The sequence below is a fragment of the Mustela lutreola genome, chromosome 10 (genome assembly GCF_030435805.1).
Source record: "Mustela lutreola isolate mMusLut2 chromosome 10, mMusLut2.pri, whole genome shotgun sequence".
Taxonomy (NCBI): domain Eukaryota; kingdom Metazoa; phylum Chordata; class Mammalia; order Carnivora; family Mustelidae; genus Mustela; species Mustela lutreola.
The window spans coordinates 56,234,262-56,257,494 of record NC_081299.1 but is presented as its reverse complement, the minus strand read 5'-3'; the positions used below and the strand labels follow the sequence as shown (position 1 = coordinate 56,257,494).

Here is a 23,233-nt window from a genome sequence, read left to right as displayed (position 1 = left end):
TTAACGTTCAGAACTTAGCTTATGTCATTTGAAAAATGACATTTTTAAAGTGTATAATCATGATTTAAATTTAACCATGATTCTTGTAAAGACATGCCAGATTTTCTTCAGCGGAGCAATTTGACAAGTTTTACATAACCTTTCCCAAGCCCTTCGTCGTGTGTACCTACTGGAAATCTACTTATGCTCCATTTTACCACGGAATTAAAGGGGAGAACGGAATCATGGCCCCCAGCTAAGATGTACCAGGATGACCGCACCGCAGCCTACACCCAGGAAGCTTTACAGAAGCAAAAGCAAGGGTTTGTCAGGTGAAAGCTACGCCCAAGGGGTTTGTCAGGTGAAAGCTACGCCCCAGAGGTGCTTTGTTTTACATGCCAACCACTGCTGGAGATTCTGTAGGGCCAGGCAGAAAACGCTTGGGGTTTTGTTTTTCTTCTTCTTTTCAAATTTCAAATTCCCTAAAGCCAAAGGCAGGACTCCAAACCATCCAGTCTGTGGCTAAACGGCCTCACCGGTTCTGAGTGTGGAAACACGGCTCCGCCTCGCCTGCGACCGCAAGAGGGAGAAGCAGCTCCAGGACAGCCGAGTGAAGCCCAGAGCCCGTCCCACGGGCCCGGCCCCCGCGCTGGCTACACGGTGCCAAGCATCCGCGGCTCGCGCCCGGGCACCGAGCAGCGACGCGGCGGCGCTAGCCAACTGCGGCCGGATCCGGACGGCGCGCACGTGACTTCGAGACGCGGCCAATCAGCGCAGCCCTCTGCGCTATTCAAATCCGCGGCGCGGCCGGCCGTTGTGCATAGGCACGCCGCCGTCGGGGCCACCGAGCTCCCGTATCGTCCTACGCCGCCATGCACTGCGCCGGCCGCTGACAGACCTCCGGGCCCGCCAGGCGGAATGGAGAGTCGGAGTGTTCCTCCCGGGCCTTATCGGGCCACCAAACTGGTAAGACCGCCCGGAATGGCTAGACTTTGGCCAGCCGCAGCGACGGCCGCCACCACCTTTACGCGAGAACGTTTGTAGTTTTTTGTCTTGAGAGGACAGATGGATCCCAGAGCCCCCTGGTTCCCTGAAAAGGAGATTGGGGGGGAATTAGGCATCGCGAAACCCTGGCGGGACACGCCTATCCCCCTTCTTTGAGGGTCTGGGCTGTGAGCCGTTAAGTCTAAAGGGTCGCGTCCCCGGGTTTGCGCATCATACACTGGCCTTTTTTAGGCGACTCCTGTGCCTGCAGTTGTCGGCGTGCTCTGGAAAGTCCTAGAATATTCCGATTTTAGCCACTCCCCACGTCTGATTCTCTACCCCGATCAGGATTAAAGAAGAGCTGAGAAAGGGTTCTGTTACCCTGTAGTGTCAGAATAGGGAGACAGCCCGAATGTGACAGCTTTGTTTTGCTGGGTCTGTAGAATGTAATGCAGGATCTACCGATTGTAATCGCATTAGGTAACAGCTGCCCATTTCCAAACTAAGCCCAGAACAGTTAAGATACCCAACGGGAACCACTGTTGGTAGTCACTGGGTTTGTACTCGGATACAGTGTCTTTGTGCATTTAAATTCTCAATCCAACAGAGTCCAGTGCCACTGGGTACGTGAAATTAGAAGAGTGGCTTAACTTACGTTAGCCCCAGTTTCCACTCTGGTAAAGTCGGGCTAATAGTGTATACACCCCTTAAAGGATATCCCAAGAGGATACCGTATATGAAAGTGTGTTGTGATCTATAGATCCTATGGATAAGTCAGAGCTCAATACGTTTCTTGAATAAATGTATGAAATGGGGAGGTGTGGTGGGAAGAAAAGAATAATTATTGTGTTGTGGGTGTTGGGGCCGCATTGGTTAGATAAATGATAACATAGCTTGTAGTGGCATAGTTGGGGGTTACGAATCAGATTTCTTGGACTCTAATACAGGATTTTTCAGTTAAAGAGTGATGTGTGTACTTTACACCACCACCACCACCTTGGTACTCCAGTGGTATAGCTACCACAAACCTGAAAGTTTGTGTTATTTGAAGACAATTTGGAAAATATGAGTATCTTTTTAAAACCTAGGTGCATCACTGTTATTCAATATGCAGTGGACTTAAAGCTTAGTTAATTTACCCTCTTGTTCTATGTTCACTATGGGAATCTTCACGTAAGACATATATAAGGTACTTCAACATTAAAGGTATCTTCCAGTAAAACTACTGCCTACCATGAATTTTATTTGACCAGCATAGGAGTTACGAATGCAGGTTCTTGAGTCAATCAAATCTGGGTTTGAATGCCTGGATTCATCATTTATCTGGGTGACTTTGGTCCAATTATTAAATCTCTCTGTGTTTCATATTCCTTATATGAAAATGGAATAACAATAGTACCTACTAATAGAATTCTGAGAATGAAAATGAAGTAATGAATGTAAAGTAGTATCTGACACAAATGCTACCAGCATTTTACTAATATTAGTTGAGATTTAGAAAAAAGGACTAAGTATTTTCTGTATCAAAAACTAAGAGGCAAGTTCATTGCAGTTCTTCATTATTTGTAGGTTTCCTAAGTAAGCCAATCAGACCATGAAGTGCTTTTAGTCAAAAACTATTACAAAGAAGTATTACCACAATACTAGAAAAAAGAGAAATCAATATAATATCTGATATTTTCTGTAGTAAATAAGACAAATGATTTCTTAATGAATGATTCTTAATGAATGTTTATGATATAATCCGTTGTGAATAAAATAATTTTCTTTGTCTTTGTTTCAACTCAGTAAGATATCTAATTTTGTTGTTTAATTTTAAAAAATATATATTTTCTTTCTGCAGTGGAATGAAATTACCACATCTTTTCGAGCAGGAATGCCTCTACGAAAACACAGGCAGCACTTTAAAAAATATGGCAGTTGTTTTACAGCAGAAGAAGCAGTGGATTGGCTTTATGACCTATTAAGAAATAACAACAATTTTGGTCCTGAAGTTACAAGGCAACAGACTCTCCAACTGCTGAGAAAATTTCTTAAGAATCATGTAATTGAAGATATCAAAGGCAGATGGGGATCAGAAAATATTGATGACAACAGTCAGCTATTCAGGTACTGAACAGACAAGTAGCTACAAAATTGAATTACTTAACAAAAGTTAACTCCATTTCTATAATGCTTTTACTAAAATTTCAGCTTCGTCAGAAGAAAATTTTTTTTATAAAACTTACTGCTCTTAGTACAATTAAAAGTACTTAGAAGTTAAAGTTAATTGCTGCACAATTAAAACTTGTAAAATGTTAAATAGTATATAAAATAAAATAGGTATTGGGACAAAAGAGTGAGACATCACTTCTTCGTATTCTGAAAGCTAGAACATTTCAAAAACAGATTATTGTTAACCTTTAGTTTCATAAGTTGAGGAATTATAAGACAAATTCTCACAGGTCCTTGCCCTCGAGTAACATATAATCTTATATAATCAAAGAATATATGTGATAAAATAAATAATAGCAAACTGTAAATAATAGAAGAAACTTACCATAGGTTAAAGAGATATTTATTAAGGATTCACCATGTATCAGAAGCCTTGCTTTATGATTTACATGTTTTCTTACTTAATCCCCAGACTATTTAAGCAGGATAAATATTAGTTCATTTTTACAGATAAGGAAACTGAGATTATGCTTTATTTAATCTTGTTACATATGTATGATATATGTTCTTCCACCTTGAAACACGGTAGATATTTGTCAGATTAGTAAATACATTTGTTCTCCTGTTGTTTGTACTGCAGCTTTCTCTGTGGAGCCTTTCTGACTCCCTCAGGCCACCACAATTGTTTTTTCTCATGCATACAGGGTTCTGTTTCATATATGATTCAACTAAGTCTTTGGATTCTAATACCCATGCTTTGTTTCTCTACAAAATTAGTAGTTTTCAAGTGAAATGTCTTAGAAGTTGATTTTTGCCTCCATATCAAAGATGATTTATGTTGTACAAGTGAATTGCAATAACAAGCATGTGAATAGTTCATTTTGTAGAACATTCTACAAATCCTCCTAACTATAGCTTCCTCTCCTAACTATAGTTTAGTCACCTTTGGGAGCTCCTTTGCTATTATTCATTCTATAGTTGTTACTGGTTTTTAAGATCCTAGATTAATCTTTACTTCACCTCTCCCCCTGGACAATTTCTTACCATGTCTTCACCTACTTTCCTTTTAACTTTAAAATTTCCAACCCAAATATATCTTCTGAGATTTAGACCCATTTTTTGCCCATTAGGCATTTCAGATACAACAAAAAGAAAAATAAGTATCATGTCTTAACCTGAACTTTGTCTTCTAATGTCTATACATAGATGAATGATACTGTTTTCCCTGTAGTTGCTTTGATTCTTTTCCTTTCCTCTCCCCTTTAAATATGATTCAATTAACCATATCTGTTACACTGCTTCAGTAGTTCTCTGTCCACTTCTTTCTCCACCCTAACAGTTTTTTTTGTTAGACCATTTTTCTCTCTTACCTGGAACTCTGTGTAATTCTTCAACTAGTCTCTCTGCCTCTAGTCTTTTATAATGGTAATAAGGTTATAAAGTACTTATAAATATACTTTACCAAAAATATGTAAGACCTTACTGGAGAAAATTATAAAGTTGTATAGAAAGTAGTAAGTGGAGAAGGATATCCTGTTGATGAATGAAAAGACTTAGTATAATAAAAGAGTCACTTTTCCCAAAATCGATAAATTCAGTGCATATTCATTCAAAATCCTATATAATTCCTTCATAGAATGTGACAAGCAGATTTTAAAGTTCAAGGCAGTTTTGAAGTGAACAAGGAGGGGAGAATTGCCATATAGGGTATCTGGTCTTAAATTAAATTAAAACAATTAAGTACTGAAAAAGCAAAACCCATACATATAGTTGGTTCTTGAATAGTGCAGGGATCAGAGACACTGACTCCTTGCATAGTCAAAAATCCACATATAACTTTTGACTCCCTTAAAACTTTGCTAATAGCCTACTATTGACCAGAAGCTTTATTATTAACATACGTAATCAATTAACACACATTTTTGTATGTTACATGTATTATAAACTGTATTTTTACAATAAAGTAAGCTAGAGAAAAGAACATGTTATTAAGAAAATCATAAGGAAGGGAACACTTCTGTAATACTGTACTTCATTGATTTAAAAAACCTGTGTATAAGTGTTCGAACCCATGTTCACAGGTCAACTGTATATGGGAATGGGATATAAATTATACATGGATTAAATACCTAAATATGAAAATAAAACTCTTATGAAGGAGTATAAAAAATATTTTAGGACTGTGGAATATAAAAGAACTTCTGAGTTCACTATAAACTTATGCATATATTTAATGTGTAAGATACTATAGAATGAAAAAACAAAACCATACATATTGTTAATGAATATTTATTAAAAATATAAACATGAACAAGAAGGAAATAAAACTAACTGCAAGTTAATGGCTTCCCTCAGAAAGAAAGAAATAGAATAAGCAAAGAATTTCTTTCATTTAACAAAAAAATAATAATGAAGTCTTTAGTAAAATGTTAACAATTGCATTGGTTGAGGATTACATATATGCATGTTATCTATACTATTTTCTGTACCTTTTGTATCTTTGAAATATTCTTTATTACACTGGAGGGGGGAAACATTATAATCAAAAGCAGTAACAGAAACCAAGATCTGGAAATTAGAACAAGCACAGTCAACAAAAGTCAGAAATATATATAAACTATAGATAGCTTGTCAAAGAAATTTTAAAAATGCAACTATTTTCTTCTTCAACAGAATTGATCCCAATAATACCTCTAAATTATGCCGATATAAAGTTAAATATGTACTATATACTAAGGAGAGAAGGAAACTATTAAGATATTGTTTAAAGGTTTAGTGAGAAAATCGATTTATGTAGAATCTTTATTCCTGGTAATATAAATAAATTCAGTTCTTTTGTGATTTTTACTTTAGATAAACAGGCATTAAAAATTTGTTTCTGATCTTATATTACTTAATTGTATATTATTCTTAAACCAGATTTCCTGCAAATTCTCCGCTTAAAAGTCTACCACGAAAGCATCCAGAATTGAGAAAAAACAGCATAGAAAACTTTTCCAAAGATAAAGATAGCATTTTTAAATTACGAAATTTATCTCGTAGAACGCCTAAAAAACTTGGATTACATTTCTCTCAGGTAAAACATCCCTTTTGCTAATTATTAGTTTAAATATAACTACCATGTACTTAATTAAAAAATCATTAAAAGTATATAAATCTTTAATATTTGAAGCCAATACTGAAGTCTCTTAATCTACATTGAATTCCAAAAATGTGTGTAAATTGTTTTATAGTAGAACAATAGAAGGCATAGGAACAATAATAAATATTGTAGTGAGACATACTTGAAACACTATTTGTATAATTTAAGTCTGTTTTGTTTTAAATTGATCTGAGGGTGGTAGGAGCAGCTACAAAACCAAAAGTTCTATTACCATATGTTAACATTATTTCTTTAGGTGATACCTTATAGCTTCATTGTGGACTATCTACCAATAAAATATTAGGAATTGTGTCACTTCAATATTTCCTTAATTTGAGCATAACATTAAACCAAAGTAATTTTTTTTCCCCAGGAAAATGTAGAGGAAATGAACCATGAAATAATCAATGGAGATCAAGAAAACTCAGTTTATAATAGAGAAATAAGCCAGGAAGATGTTGAAGAAGTTTGGAGACATATTACTCTGATCTAGTAAGCTAAAACTAAGCTCTAACCAAGTTCTAGAGGTGTTTAGAATGTGAATTTGACGTTTTTATCAAGATATACAAATGCAAAAAAGCTTAGAATTTAACCTATATGTGTTTCTTAATAAATGCTCTTGCTATAGTTCTAGTATAGTAGAAATAGAATGTTTTCAGCATGATTTGTTTTTTCTTTGAATCAAAGTTATACATATAGTTTGGAGTTTTATATTGGAATCATTTCAAGGTTACTAAAATACATTTGAAAGTGGCTACTAAATATAAACCTTGTAAGTTAAGAAAAGAAATACTCTGAATACTTTGCAATTAATACTCTTTCATATTTATATCCTATTCCATTTATTTTATGGAGAAAAAGAAGTTTGTCTTCTTTCTTCTGTTTAGCCTACAAACTATTTTAGGTGTGCCATCCCTAGAAGAACTCATAAATCCAAAGCAAGTAGTTCCTCAATATGTAATGTACAACATGACCAATACAAGTAAACATGGAATAGTTATACTACAAGACAAATCAGGTTGGTATCAATAAAAGAAGTTAGAATCTTGTTAGCATAGGTTGCAGCTATAGTGGGGGTGCATTGAGACTAAAAATATAGAAAGTAGAATACTTTGAGAGAGCATCAAGGGGAGATTATTGTTTTATCATACGTGCTTTAGTAGTCATTTTAAGTGAATATTATTCATACTATTATTTTAGCCCATAAGTGGTACTTATGCATGTTTTTTTTAAGTGGTAGGGCTAGACATCTGAAAGGTATGCAAATATAATAAAATTATTGATTAACTACATTTTAGTGAGGGCCTACAATGTACCAGGCATTATGTTAGGATTTAGTGATGAACAAGAGAGAAATGGTCCATGACTTCTTGGAGCTTATATAAGTAGTTACATATAAATTTACACAGGTCGAGATATATACGCAAAACTGAGGTAGCACACAATAACATAAGCCCAAACTCTCAAAGCTGATATTTTAAAAATTACTAGCTTTGTATTATATATATAGATATAATATATTGATTTTAGATCTAAGATGAAAAAATTAGGGATATAATTCAAGCCAGATGCATTACAAAACTTAACACTTCAAGAAATCTGTCAATAAATCTCAAAGTGTTAACTCATTTTTTTATAATCAACTGCTGCCTGCAGTGTTAAGTGGCATGCATTACTTGAGTTTCTTTCTGTTGGCAAGAACTTTAAGGTTTAAATTGTAGGAACAAAAAGCAAAAACTTAAGAATCATGTTGCTTATGCATATGGCTTTGGTCTAGTCCCATCTTTCATTACCTAAAATCACATACTTAACAGTATATTATCTTATTCAGACTTTTCTTTATAACCATAAACTTTTCAAGTCAAGTGTATGTATGGTTTTTGTATTGGTGTCAAAAACTACAAGATTTTATGCAGCATATTTCAGTTAGTGACAAAAGATCTTAAGTAAGCCTCACTGTGAAAGCACCCTAATATTCAAATATAGCTCATTTCAATCATAGATCTCACTCAAGGCAGTAATATTCAAATAGTATAGCTATAATTAGAATGGAAATGAAGATAAAGAAAACATGGTAGCAGTGGACAAGGATAAACATTTTTTTATTTATGAATCCCCACCAAAATAATGTATCCTCAATTTGGGGATAACTAATTGTTTTATGTATCATGGAAAGCATCAAACTCAAGATCTCTGTAAGTTTTAAATTTGTATTAAAATATTATTTTGGCTTTATGTCTTGTTAAACACATAATAATTTTTAATCTTGGTAATATAGATGTATGTACATACATGCATATATGTGTGTGGGTATAATTATATGTATATAGTAAGTGTAAAATATTAATATACTATCATAAAAATTGTGTGATTTACTAAATAGTGTAAATATATTTTTGTATAGATGACCTTCCTCATTGGGTCTTATCTGCCATGAAGTGCCTAGCAAACTGTAAGTTAATCATGCAAAATATGTATGTATATTTGTGTTTTATATTTGTAGTATTTAACAAGAACTAAAGAGATTTTTAAAATAATTCATAGAAGTCCTGATAAATTTAGAGTATGCCAATTTCTCTTGATGCTTAAATGACAATCTAGTAGAAATTATTACATATACTTGCATGTGGAATAGAGTCCTTAACTTTTTCTATGAAGATGGTGGTTTTATAATTCAATCTTCTCATGTATGGCTCAGTTTTCATAAATCATAAAATCATAGGTTAGTGGGTCTTACAGAATTTTTAGGTATAACATACATTAGTTGTCTTAGTGAGGCCTCTAGAATCATATACAACCTGTAAGTAATATAGCTCTTACAAGCAGGAAAGGTTCAATCAGAAATAGTCTCATAAAATCTACTTTAGTCCCCTTGCCATTAGTACAAGACTTCAACACTGGGGTGCTTCATGACAGGCTTGTCATCAGATATATACATATTATATATATAATGTATCCATCAGATATATTAATGGGACTTTTATATTTATGGGGAAAAATGATCTGTCACTAAGCAGCAAACCACTTTTTTAAGCATGTTTTTTTCCATAATGATCACTGATAACTGATTTTTATAATTTGAGACCATATTTCAAGTAGAAGACCTAACTGCTTTAAAAATCAGTTTTAAAATATGCAGAAATATGTGCTTCTAAGTCATCAAATTAAGTTAAATTATATTTTGATAGTTTTTTTACAAAAGGATTTTTCTCATTCTTATGAAATGAGTATTTTATTAATAAAGTTCAAGATAGGTATATATTCCCTTGTTGTCCACTGGGTGTCAATATGACAAAATAACAGAATAAATAGCAATAAAATAAATAATGTAAGTGATAGAAATATTTTCTTTATCAAATTGAAATAAAGATCTTAATCATAAACTTGATTTTTTTAGTTTCTCTTTCTACCTTCCCTCATCTAACTGCCCTTCTGCCTCATACCTTGGCTCATGGTTAGCAACCCAGATACTTACACTTTCAGGATTTCTCTGAGATCTCATGTTGAGGGATATTTTTTTCTTCTCTTTCTTACCAGTCTATGTTATACCTAAGTGGTACCAAAGATATAATTTACTAGATTCCAAATTAATAATATATCTAGCCAGAGGTGGTATTTAGACTTGTAGTCATTATTTAATCCGTATAGTAATCCTATGACATACAAGAATCAGTGATTAACATACTATCCCATTTTTTTTCCAGAAGAGAAAATAAGGCTTTTGAAAGTCTACTGATAATATAAAGAGCTATGCATGCAAACTAGGATCCTTGAACTATAAATTCTGTATTTTAATTCTAGTAAAAGTATTTTGTCTTAGAAAATGTTGTAATGATTATCAAAATTTGTATTTTACATATTGAGACTATTTCTTATTCTCCTGAAGGAGATGTTTATTTTGCTCTATGTAAATCCATATTAGCCTTTAAGCTATTAAATATGTGTGATTTTTTTCTTTAATCCTTTTTTAGTGCATGTGCTCACATTTGTATGACAATACAAAAGTTTGGAGACAGAGAAGTAAGAGATTATTTGGGTTTGGGAAGAAAAAGATTATAACTTGAAAGAACAGCATCGGTGGCTCAGTCAGTTAAGCATCTACCTTCTGCCCTGGGCTCAGGTCATAATCCTGGATCAAGCCCCACATTGAGCTCCCTGCTCCTCAGGGAGCCTGCTTCTCCCTCTGCCTGCCACTCCCCCTGCTTGTGCTATCAAATAATAAAATCTTAAAAAAAAAAAAAATAGATAGAAGAGTGACTCTCAAACCCCATTGCGGATTATAGTAACTAGTGAAACTAGCCAAAGATTCTGATTTGGTTGATTCATTAGGTGGTTTCATTTAGTTGATTCAGCATACCTCAGAAGATTCTTAGAGTGAAGATTCCCAGACCAGCATTTGGAAACTACTAAATTAGCCAGAAGCAAACATTTTTAAGTCAGTAATTCTTAGCTTTGCCTCCATAAATTCTGGTCTGTACAGAGAAACTTATATTTTTAATAGGCATATTGGATGATTCTGATTATATAATCCATAGAGCCTACTTTAGTTGTTAGACCTCAGAGTGCCAGGTCTAGCTCTTACTTACACTGCTCTAAGTTCTAATTCTAGCTTTGCCACCAGTGGCTTTTTCATTTTAGGCAAATTACTCTGAGCTTCACTTTTTTCATCTGTAACATGAGATCAGATTTTATTTCTGAGTAAAATACTAATGAACAGGAATGATTCTTTTAAGAACGTTAAGCTAATGAAATGGCAATGTAAAGATATTGTTTAAATTCATTAAGGGCATGCTTTGTGTTAGGCAAAATTTGTTCATGAAAATGTAAATTTACAAAAGAGAATTTAGAAGGATTATTTGTATAACCTAAATATTCTTTGTTTTATAAAATGAATTGCAATAAAATCTCATTAAATAGCCTTAATATTTTAAAATATATTTTGGGACACCTGGGTAGCTCAGTGGGTTAAGCCTCTGCCTTCGGCTCAGGTCATGGTCACAGGGTCCTGGGATCAAGCCCCACATCAGGCTCTCTGCTCAGCAGGAAGCCTGCTTCTCCTCTCCCTCTGCCAGCCTCTCTGCCTACTTGTGATATCTCTCTCTCTGTCAAATAAATAAATAAAATCTTTAAAAATAAAATAAAATGTATTTCAAATTTTGCCCTCTAGGCAATTTTCAAGTATATAAATATTAAAACAAAATGCTAGTAGTTGCTTGTAGTGATTTCTAATGAAAACAATAAGAATGAGATGTGCACAACTCTTCAGATTTTTGAATTGTGACAGAAGTTGTTAAACTTAGCTCCTTCATGAAATACAGGTTTTATACATTTTAAAATTTAAAATTTTTATTTGAAATAAATAAATTTTACCAATTTTTTTTTGCCTCCTGTGTCTTAGGGCCAAGAAGTAATGATATGAATAATCCAACTTATGTTGGATTTGAACGAGATGTATTCAGAACAATAGCAGATTATTTTCTAGAGCTCCCTGAACCTCTGATTACGTTTGAATATTATGAATTATTTGTAAGCATTTTGGGTATGTATGGATTTTTACTTATTATTCAAATGTATTTCATTAACATTTTCAAGTCTTCCATAATTTAAAAGATGTAGGTAAAAAAAAAAAAAGTGCAGGTAAATATAAAGGTGGCAAGCTATGAATTATTTTAAAATTTGGGAATACTCTGGTTCCTGTTATGTTGTTTTCCAATAATTTAAATATGTCATTCCAACACCAGTTCTCCACATCAGTTTGGTGCCCTACAACTCATTTCTGACACTGACTACCCAAAATTAGACTAGACCCCACAAGGTAGGCACAAAATCCTTCAATCCTGATATTAACCATAGAGTTAATGTAAACACCAATTAAGTGCTCACCTCCGCAAGACTGCCTTCCATTCAGTTGTCTATAAATGAGATCCTCGGGCTTACTGACACTTCTGCCCAACTATCAGTTTGGGGGTTCCCATAACCTTTCTTGGATTTAATGATTGATTTTAACTCAGAACTCTGGAAACTGCTTTATTTAATCAGTACCAGTTTTTTAAAGGATACAAGTCAAGAACAGTCATATGAAAGTGTAAGTACATAGGGCAAGATATGGAAGTAAGGGCTGTGCAGATCTTTCATGCCCTCACCAAGAATGCCATCCTCCCAACCAGGTTCATATGCTCAACCACCCATAGAGTTCCCTAATCTTGTTACCTCAGAGTTTTAATTGAGGTTTAATTACATAGGCATGATTGATTAAATCATGATTGATTAAATCATTGGTCATTGGTGATTGACCAATGATTTGTCAATCTGTCAAATTGTCAATTTGTCAATCAGTCTTCAACTCACATCCCCCTCTCCTCAAGGAGGTCTGAGGTCTGAGGTAGGCTGAACATTCCAACCTTCTCTAGTCCAGTCCTAAGTCACCTCATTAGCATAAACTCAGATGTACTCAAACAGGTGCATTATGAGTAACAAAGACTCCTGTCTCTCTGAAAATTCTAAGCCTCTTAGAAGCACTACACCAGGTAGTAGAGACAAAGACCAAATATTTAAGTCTTTATTATACTATAGTTGTCTTATAATTAAGAGCTTTATAATATTTATAGACTGAAACCAGTTTTTTTTATGTATTTGACTCAATTATAATTTAGACTGTAGAAATAAACTTTAAAGTTATTTATGTCACAAGTTGGAAAACCTCTAGTCTTGCACTTTGTAACTGAATGTTGCATGTGTCCTATTTAAGTGGCTTCTGAATTAAGCAACTGCTATTTGTACTATACTAACAATATATACTATAGTGATGCTTTTTTTTTTTAACTTTACTATTGTTTTTGTTTTATTTTTGCCCACTGTCACACAGTTGCATTTTAATTTTTGTTTCATTTCCTGGTAGTTGTTTGTGGCTACGTCACAGTTTCAGATAGACCCAGTGGGATACATAAAATCCAAGATGATCCACAGCCTTCAAAAATCCTTCGCTTAAACAATTTGAATTCCTTCAAATCAACTGAGTGTCTTCTTCTCAGTCTGCTTCATAAAGACAAAAACAAAGAAGAATCAGATACTACTAAGAGACTGCAGATAAGTGATCAAGGATTTCAAGAAAAATGTGCTAAGAAAATGCAGCTAGTTAATTTTAAAAATAGAAGAGCCAGTGCTAATGACATAATGGGAGGAAGTTGTCATAATTTAATAGGCTTAAGTAATATGCATGTTCTATCCTCTAACATCAAACCAAGGTGCTATTCTTTAGAAGGAATTATAGACCTACCAGGGAGTGCAAGTAAAGAGGTCTTCAATGCCTTCCATCAATCTGTTCTGAATATAGAAGGACAAAATAATAAGCAGTTTTTAGAATCTAAGAGCAAACAGGAATCCCTAATGAATCTTCATTCAGAGGAGAGTAATCAAAAGCCACTCTGTGTTGGTTTTAAGAGAACCTCTACTTTGACTGTTCAAGACCAAGAGGAGTTATGTAATGGGAAATGCAAGTCAAAACAGCTTTGTAGATCTCAGAGTTTACTTTTAAGAACTAGTAGAAGAAGGAATAGTTATATCAATATGCCAGTGGCTGAAATTATCATGAAACCAAATCTCGGACAAGGCAGCACAAGTGTACAAACAGCTATGGAAAGTGAACTCGGGGAGTCTAGTACAACAATCAATAAAAGACTCTGCAAAAGTACGATAGAACTTTCAGGAAATTCTTTACCTCCAGCTTCTTCTGTGTTGACTGGCACACAAAGTAAGGTTGATGCTTTCAATGCATGTAATATTAACTTTTATTGTTTACTAACTGTGTTTTGTTTACCTGTCTTTTCTTATCTGAAACTGCTTTATATTTTTCCTCCAAAAGGAAATGTTTTTATTGCAAAAGACTTTGTCATGGCATAACCAAGATTTATTCTACTTACCTAAAGCACTTATTTTCTTTTACCTCATTTTAACTTATTCTGAGTCACTTTATTTGTAGTTGGTAAAGGATGTTAATACTCAAATAGGTTATGAAGAAAGTAATGAGCTTTTGAGCAATGTGGAAATTTCTAGGGATAGTTAAAAGAAATTATTACTAAAATATTGTTTTAGTATTTATATAACTGTATTCTTCATGTAATTGTGTATGCTCATGATGTGAAAGCAATTTAGTGTCATTGATGATTTTTTGGGGGGTGGGTTGTAATTTTGCCTTCTAGGTTTCCTGCAACCTCATTTAGAGAGGGTTGCCATCGATGCACTACAGTTATGTTGTTTGTTACTTCCCCCACCAAATCGTAGAAAGCTTCAACTTTTAATGCGCATGATTTCCCGAATGAGTCAAAATGTTGATATGCCCCAACTTCATGATGCAATGGGTACAAGATCACTGGTAAGTTGATTTCTTAAGGAAAGAATAAGCCATGGTTCATAAACTAAAAAAAGAAAAGCAAATCACCCAAAAGTTCTACTTGAGTGATATTGTGGTCTCAAAATCCTAGATTTTTAGGATAGAAAGGCTCTTAAAAGTATATTTCTTAGTAGCAGAATGTTGTTGCATTAATCTTTTGTGTCCAGTATGCTAAACTTTCATATCCTGATCTTTATCTTGTCTGAGCACTTTGCCTCTTCACTCCTAACACATCATATTGATAGACTTGGATTATCAGACCATATTCCATTGCCTTGTACAAATTCTGTTTGGTGAGGAAGAAAGAGAAGATATAAGCATGGTTAAAAGCATAAGGGCACTATAACTTTGTAAATGAGAGAATTAATAGAAATCTTGTGGTAATGGGAAAGTTGTATTTGACGAAATATGTGAATTAGGATAGCATTTCACTGTGGGCAAGAAATTGGGACAAACTATTACGAAGCAGTCTCAGACTCCATAAGAGGATGAGGGTGGAAGCACTTTATCCAGATATTGATTGAAAATGAACTCTTAAAATAGTATCTAATCTCTCTCACTCACTCTCTTTTCAAGAGCTACCACTTCCTCAGTGCAGCTTCCAGTGATTTTCTTATAGCAAGGAATCTGGAACTGAGCTCTATTCTTCCACTCATTAAGGACAGTTCTTTAGCAATGATAGACCCAATCTAAAAAGGAAGAATTATTCTTGAGTAATTGTGACACCATTAAAAGGCATAGGGAAGTTTATAGAGGAATATATTTTCAGAGACATGAGTAGAAAGAAATAATTTCAATTTTATACTTTTTGAGTTTGAGTTTATAGGACATCCAAGTGAAATTTATCCAACAGACTATTAGAAATGTGAGCTTGGTAAAGAAAGATTAGGTCAGAAGGCAGATTATTTGGAGAGAAGTAGTAGTTGGAGCTTTGAGAATAAATGAGCTCTACAAAGCTAGGAAGGATAAATAAAAAGCTGAGGACTCAGTTGTGGAAGGAGAGGAAAACATGTCTGACATGTAGGAATAAAACCAAAAATATTTCAGTTCAGTAAATGTGTTCCTCATCAATTATATGCTAAATACTTAGAATTCTAATGACTATTTTAGAATGAGATATGGGTTTGAGTGTCTTATACTTAGTGGATAATATGGATATGAATGAGAGTAAATAACTTTTGAAACACAAAATTTATCCCAGGATTTGAAGACTCCTTATGATAGAATTGAAAAATGTATGTATTGTCTTTAAAAACTGACAGAAAAAAGATTAAAAGCTATTTTCCAGAATTTCAAAAGCTAAATGGTACCAACCTCATTATCACTAATCTTTACATGGTATGTATTCTCCTAGTTTGTGTTTTATGGGGTTAATAAGTCATTGTTCTTTGACATTCTTTAAGTGACATATCCATATGTTACTAATGGAACCAATGGTATTTACCAATAAAATTGTGACAAAATTAAAGAAAAAGCTAAGCCCTTTATAATCCTTTGGAATTATATTAAAGAAATACTTAAAAAGTACTTTAAAAAGAATATTCTTACCTTTCTAATGTAATTAATTGTTCTCATTTTGAAGCTGAAGTCTGCTTATCACTTTATCTCAGTACTTTAGCATGATACCCAGAAATTCCTGATACTCTTATTTATATGAAAGCTTAGGTTTTTACATTCACTTCTTTTAATATGTTTCTAGATGATACATACTTTTTCTCGGTGTGTGCTATGCTGTGCTGAAGAAGTGGATCTTGATGAGCTTCTTGCTGCAAGATTAGTTTCTTTCTTAATGGATCATCACCAGGAAATTCTTCAAGTACCCTCTTACTTACAGACTGCAGTGGATAAACATCTTGACTACTTAAAAAAGGGCTATGTATGTATTGTAAATCTTAAAATTCTCTGCATTAGTCAGTTCCAAGTGGCAAACTCATCTCAAACTAGCCTAATTAAAAAGGAAGTCTTTATTAGCTCACATAAATAACCTCTAAAAGTCAGGAATATAACAGAATCTGGGGACTCAAATAGCAATAAAACTGTTTCCATCTCTTCATCTCTTATTTCCATTTTGGTCCTATATTTAACAAATGGCTCTTCACATGATAGGGGGCATATGGCTGATTAAAGCTCTTAAGTCACAGACTTGCATTTTTAACCCAAAAGGAAAAAGAACTACCACTTTACCTACCAATTTGAAAAGTTCTTCACAAGGCAACTACTACATGCCTCTGGACAGTCTAGGCTAAAACACAACCTTTAGGTGGTTCAGGGTAAGTGCATTGGAGACAGGGCCATACTCTGGCTCTAGATGATTAGAGGAGAATCTGCTCTTCAAAAAGTGAGGGCAGGGACACCTGGGTGGCTCAGTTAAGCATCTGCCTCTTAATTTTGACTCAGGTCATGATCTAGGGTCGTGAGATCGAACCCCCACATCAGCCTCCACCATCAGTGCAAAGTCTGCTAGTCCCATTCCCTCTGCTTCTCGCACTCTCTCTCTTTCTCAAATAAATAAATAAATGTTTAAAAAATTGGGTGGGGTGGGGGGGATGAGGATACTGGACCTGGAATGGGAAGCAACTATTAAAAGGAGAGAAGGAATGCTGAGTAACCAAAAACCAGATGTCTGTTATATTCAATTTTTGGCTGCCGAGCACCTATATTTCATACTATGTTTCTTCCCATATATAAGCCCTGGCTTATAATTATCCTTCACAATTTCCTTCTGTTATCAGCAGATGATACGGTATCTGTTCATGCTCTTACACCTCAAAAACAGTAGATGAATATTAATACTATGTCAGAAGAGTAATGTTTTAAAATGAATTAAAGCATTTTTGTTTTGTTTTGTAGTTAATAAAATTCATGGTTAATGGCAATAATGATAATGGATGGCTTTAATACTTATTCTGTGCTGAGCACTTTATATACATTAACTTTTGTAATTCCCATTTTACAGATAAGGAAACAGAGCAAGTGAAGTAGAATAACTTGCTCAATGCTACAAAGCTAGTAGATTGTGGGTCTGGGATTTATATTCCGAGATTTATCACTACTCTACTGCATAATACAGTTTTCTTTAAGTATTAAATGTTTGATAGCAAATTAGTAGATACTAAGTCTCATCTAAAGAACCCTTAGCAAATAGGAACATGAACAGAATAGACTTGGACTATACCATTTTGTCCACGACAGATTAAAAATCCTGGAGATGGACTGATTGTTCCTTTGCCAACGTACTCATATTGTAAGCAGATTAGTGCTCAGGAGTTTGATGAACAAAAAGTGTCTACCTCACAAGCTGCAATTACAGAACTTTTAGAGAATATTATTAAAAACAAGAGTTTGCCTCTAAAAGAGAAAAGGAAAAAACTAAAACAGGTAAGAGAATGAACAAGTTCTCAATCATAATATTTTTCATTATGCTGTTGCTGATTGTTATTTAATAAAATTAAGAATCTAATTTCTCATTCTAATGTTTTAGATTTTAGACATTATATATTTAGGCTATTTATATACCCTATTTGCCTGGCTTTACTCTTTATCCTGAAATTTAAATAACAAAAATAATAATAATAATAACAGATACTCTTCCTTATAGTTTAGATTAGCCTGGGAAAATAATTAAAATATTTTTATTATAATATATAACTTTTACTGACTCATTATTACCATTTAGAATTTTAAATCTCCATCAAAATCCAGTAACAACATGATTCTGACAAGTTTAATTCCAGGTCTGAGATACTCAAATATGAAATATACTAAATCACTATGACCTTCACAGGTGTTACAAATGGAAAGAAAGAAGATCTGGAATTTAGGAGGAGAATACATTAGAAGAGAATCCTAGAATATTAATGCTAACTTGGATCTAAGAAATCTTACATTATACCTTTCATATATAAGAAAGCAAAGGGAAAGGCAAGGATAAATTGAAAGGATACTCACTTCTCAAATACATGTTTGAGAAAGGCACTGAATTCTTATGTTGAACACTGGCTTCAGCTAGGATAATAAATGTAAAATACCCTCTAATTTCTCACCTCGTTTTTAAGTTTCAGAAGGAATATCCCTTGATATATCAGAAAAGATTTCCATCCACGGAGAATGAAGCAGTCCTTTTTGGTGACAAACCTACAATCAAACAACCAATGTTAATTTTAAAAAAAACAAAGTTTCGTAGTCTAAGATACTAACTGAATTAAAAATTACAATGTAATATCTGTAGAACTTTGGTAAATGAGGCCATATCTAAGAATCTAGCTTCTAAAATAGAAGTCTATTTATTAATGGATTTTTCTAAGAAAAATATGTAAAGAGGTACCAAAGTAATTTTTTATCAGTGTAAGACTGCTAAGAAGCTAATAGGTATCAACTGAGAACAAATAACAAAGGTGGTACCAGATACTTTAACAAGAAATCTTTTTTTTAATACAGCACCTGTAAAAACTATTATGTGTGCTAAAACTTTACTTACTTGAATTTTGAAAACTGATATGTCAAGATTAAGCTGTAATTCTGTTTTTTAAAAAAATTATCTGTACATGTACTTATGAATATTAGCTAAAGTACTAGTTGTTTAGGGTATTCTTTTTTCTAAGTAAAAGAATGTGAAGAGTATTGGAAAACTCAGTGAATTCTCTATGCTAAATGTTGCACTCTTTTGTGTATTCTTTTTCTACTTTTGATCTATTTATATATATGTTTTTAAAATATGTACATGTAAGTAAATCTTCACTTTGCTTTAAACCCTTATCAAAACTGCGTCATTCAATTTTTCAATAAATATCTTGATATTTGAATATCCTGCATTCTTACGTTCATGTATCTACTAGAAGATAATGGTGTAAAAGAAGTATAAGGCAATCGCATTCATTCAAAAAATTTATTTAGCAACTACTATGTGCCTTTTATTATTCCAAATAGGGAGAGAAAATGATGAATAAAATAGAAAATTTTTTCTTTATGTATTTTCTAACTAAGGGAGATATACCTTCCAGGTACTTAAATAACAGTATATACCCTGAAATTAAGTCATGGAATATCCTTCAGCTGAAGACTGGCCTCTTTAGTTATGTAACAGTTCTCTAAGCTAGTGTTTTCAAACTCTTACATATTAGAATTACCTAGAAAGTTTTAAAACAATAATGCTCAGGCTCTACCTTTTATCAGTAGCCATCAGTATTTTTCAAACTCTCCAGGAGATTCCAGTATTCAGCCAACTTTAAGAATCAGTCCCTAAACACTTTTTATAAGCATTTAAGCAAATGCCAAGCTTGGCTTTATTATTTCATTGGATGAAAATGCAAATTATAAACGCTTCTCATCTTAATACAAGGTTATTCATATTTCTGCTTTATTAAACACAAACTTGAAGCAGTTTTTCTTCCATATTTTACTCTAAGCTTATTTAGTACCCATTCTTATGTGTAAAGATATATAATGTCTGAGACATAATAGACACTTACTATTCAATAACTTGATTTCTCAATGTAATGTGCTATAAAATGACAATGTTTCATTTGAAATTACTACTTTTTATTAAAAACCTGGACAGATGGGGCGCCTGGGTGGCTCAGTGGGTTAGAGCCTCTGCTTTCAGCTCAGGTCATGATCTCAGGGTCCTGAGATCGAGCCCCACATCGGGCTCTATGCTCAGCAGGGAGCCTGCTTCCTCCTCTCTGTCTCTGCTTGCCTCTCTGCATACTTGCGATCTCTGTCAAATAAATAAATAAAATCTTAAAAAAAAAAAAAAAAAAACCTGTACAGAAAATAACTCCTGTCTTTTACCCTTAGCTATAAAACTATAGGACCAAATTAGATCTTTTTCCAAGGTGTCTATATGCTAAAATTTTCCTCTTTAAAGATGTATAATGGAGCACCTGAATGTCTCAGTCAGTTAAGCATCCAACTCTTGATTTCTGCTCAGGTTGTGATCTCAGAGCTGTGAGATCTAGCCTCACTTCAGGCTCTGCACTGGATGTGAGGCCTGCTTGCGATTCTCTCTTTTCCTCTCCCTCTGCCCCTGCCCTCACTTGCACTGTCCCCCCTCTCTCTTTCTCAAATAAGTTTTTTTTTAAAAAGACATGTAATTATGTGAATTCTGTTGCATATTGAGATAAAAATTATTGTGGATTTTCTAACGATTTTGGTTTTTTATCCATTGATATTAAATTATAAATATTATAAAGTCAGTAACTTTTCATCTACAGTAGTGTGCATGCAATTGAGATTACAGAATTGGTGTAACAGGGCGCCTGGGTGGCTCAGCGGTTTAAAGCCTCTGCCTTTGGCTCGGGACATGATCCCAGGACCCTGGGCTCGAGCCTCACATCAGGCTCTCTGCTCGGCAGGGAGCCTGCCTCCTCCTCTGTCTCTCTCTCTGCCTGCCTCTCTGCCTACTTGTGATCTGTCAAATAAATAAAATTCTTTAAAAAAAAAAAATTGGTGTAACAATTTAATAACCTGAATTGTGAAGTCAGGTTTGAATTTTACTGTGCTATTTACTATGTAACCTCAGACAAATTAACTGTTCTAAGTTCTACTTTTCCTCTTCTATACCATAAAGATTATAATAGTATCTCTCTTTTAGAATTGTTGTGAGAATTAAATAATATAATACATGCAAGTGTTTAGCACAGTGTCTAGTCTAGAAATAGCACTCTATTAAATATTTTTTTAATTTTTTTTAAAGATTTTATTTATTTATTTGACAGAGATCACCGGTAGGCAGAGAGGCAAGCAGAGAGAGAGGAGGAAGCAGGCTCCCCGCCAAGCAGAGAGCCTGATGCAGGGCTCGATCCCAGGACCCTGCGATCATGACCCGAGCCGAAGGCAGAGGCTTTAATCCACTGAGCCACCCAGGTAGCACTCTATTAAATATTAACAATTATTATTCTAGCACTAGAAGAGATCTTAGCAAAAACATAGTCTTGTGTCCTGAGTTTCTTTAGGCAGACATGAACAAAACAAAATTGTGAACAATTATTGAGTCTTATTAAACTGCTATTTAGTTAGAAGATGAAAGTTCTGATTGTACACCCTGGCTGAAAAATTTTAACCTAGTATGAAGGGAAAATTTGATGAGGAAGGAAAGTATGAATATCTTCAGAAGCAATATTCTTAAGTATATGAAAACATGAGTTGCAGTACACAGTAAAGGGCTTAGCCTTCAGCAAGAGCATGGACAGATTCCATACTTCCCATACTGTCAGAAAAAAGGCAGAGTGTTTAAGTTCAAAATAGATTGGCTGATTGGATGTTGATGGCTTACAGAAATTCTCTTCTAATTGCTTTTAGTTTCTTAGGAACTAAGAAAGTCAGCTGCTAAGAGTAAAGCAGGATGGGGAGGATGATATGCAGGTTATACCAAATCAAATGATATCTGGTTGTTTTACAAACTGTATGTAGTTCTTGCTGCCAACCATCCCCGATTGTTTCTGCTAATGGTTGTGTTTTAATGATCCGCTCTCCCCACATATTGTCCAGGACAGTTACATAACATTTAGAGGTGGAGAGTATGTGACATTTTCTACTGACTACATTCTGTCCTTGGGAAACTTAAACTCTTTAGTTTCTTCATCTATAAAATTTGAATAATAACGGGCACCTAACCAAGTTGTTTTGAAAATCAAAAGAGCCAACATATTTAAATCTTGAACTGAGCCACGCCCATGTTCAACTTCCCAGTCCTTTCCTCTTTCCTTATATTGAGCTTCACAAGATCTCTGCTAATTAAAACTTCTTTCCTACCAAATCTCTGCCTTCGCATTTCACAGTATGTTTCTACTCTATCAGTGGTAGTCATTTTGACCTCATATTTAGTGGAATTAAAAATAGCTTGGAATTTTATATCCTAACAATCTGTGTACCTCTCCAATAGATGTACCACCCTTTGATTCTAAAGATAGAGTGAGAGAGTATGTGTGTGTGTGTATGGCATTGAAGTCTTTTAAGGGCAGAAAATTAAGGATTGCTAGTTTTAATATTAAATTCTAAATAAAAAGAAATAAAGTCAATTTCACTAGAATAAACTTAACAGTTCTGAATACAATCAAGTAGAGCAATTAAGAATCTTTTATTACTCAAAATTAGCTTCTTTGTTAACTGAGAGTCTTATTTTCTAAGAACTAGGAGAGGAAAGGTACAGATTACCTGTTATCTCCTGAAAATTTAAGAATGTGCACTGAAGAAATGCAGAATTTATAAGACAAGTGAAAGCAGTGATTTTTTTTTATTATAAAAACAATTTTTAAAAAAAAATAGAAATTTCTGTATCAAAGTGTAGATTCACATGTATTAGTTGATCTTTGAATTGTCCTTCCTTCTGTAAGCAGCTAAAAAATCAAAGTATATGAAAGAGCTGTTTTAGACATTGGACATTAATTAATATGGGACTATGATGATTGAACGTGGTGAGCCTTATGATTGCCCCTAGATTACCACCTGGAGGCAGTTGCCAAGGTGCAGTGAAGGAATGGAGAACCAAATGAAGCCCAGCATCTCACTACATTTAATAACTAGAGGAGAGTTCAGGATGACTGAGGAAGCTGCAAAACAACAAAAAGCTCAAGAGATCTGCAGAG

At 34.0% G+C, this 23,233-nt stretch overlaps 1 protein-coding gene across 2 annotated transcripts; it reads left to right on the top strand.

Moving 5' to 3' along the window:
• Positions 1-699: 699 nt before the first annotated feature.
• On the top strand, positions 700-19,450 carry DEPDC1 (DEP domain containing 1). Of its 2 annotated transcripts, XM_059137304.1 has the most exons (12): positions 700-945; positions 2,807-3,072; positions 6,037-6,193; positions 6,633-6,751; positions 7,147-7,277; positions 8,664-8,711; positions 11,658-11,798; positions 13,158-14,009; positions 14,458-14,630; positions 16,348-16,524; positions 17,841-18,026; positions 18,704-19,450. In XM_059137304.1, exons 1-12 carry the CDS (start codon positions 898-900, stop codon positions 18,842-18,844), a joined length of 2,439 nt encoding a protein of 812 aa, XP_058993287.1. In that variant the 5' UTR covers positions 700-897; the 3' UTR covers positions 18,845-19,450. The 2 variants fall into 2 exon arrangements, with proteins under 2 accessions (XP_058993287.1, XP_058993288.1); XM_059137305.1 differs by lacking the exon at positions 13,158-14,009 and having other exon boundaries at positions 703-945.
• Positions 19,451-23,233: the final 3,783 nt, after the last annotated feature.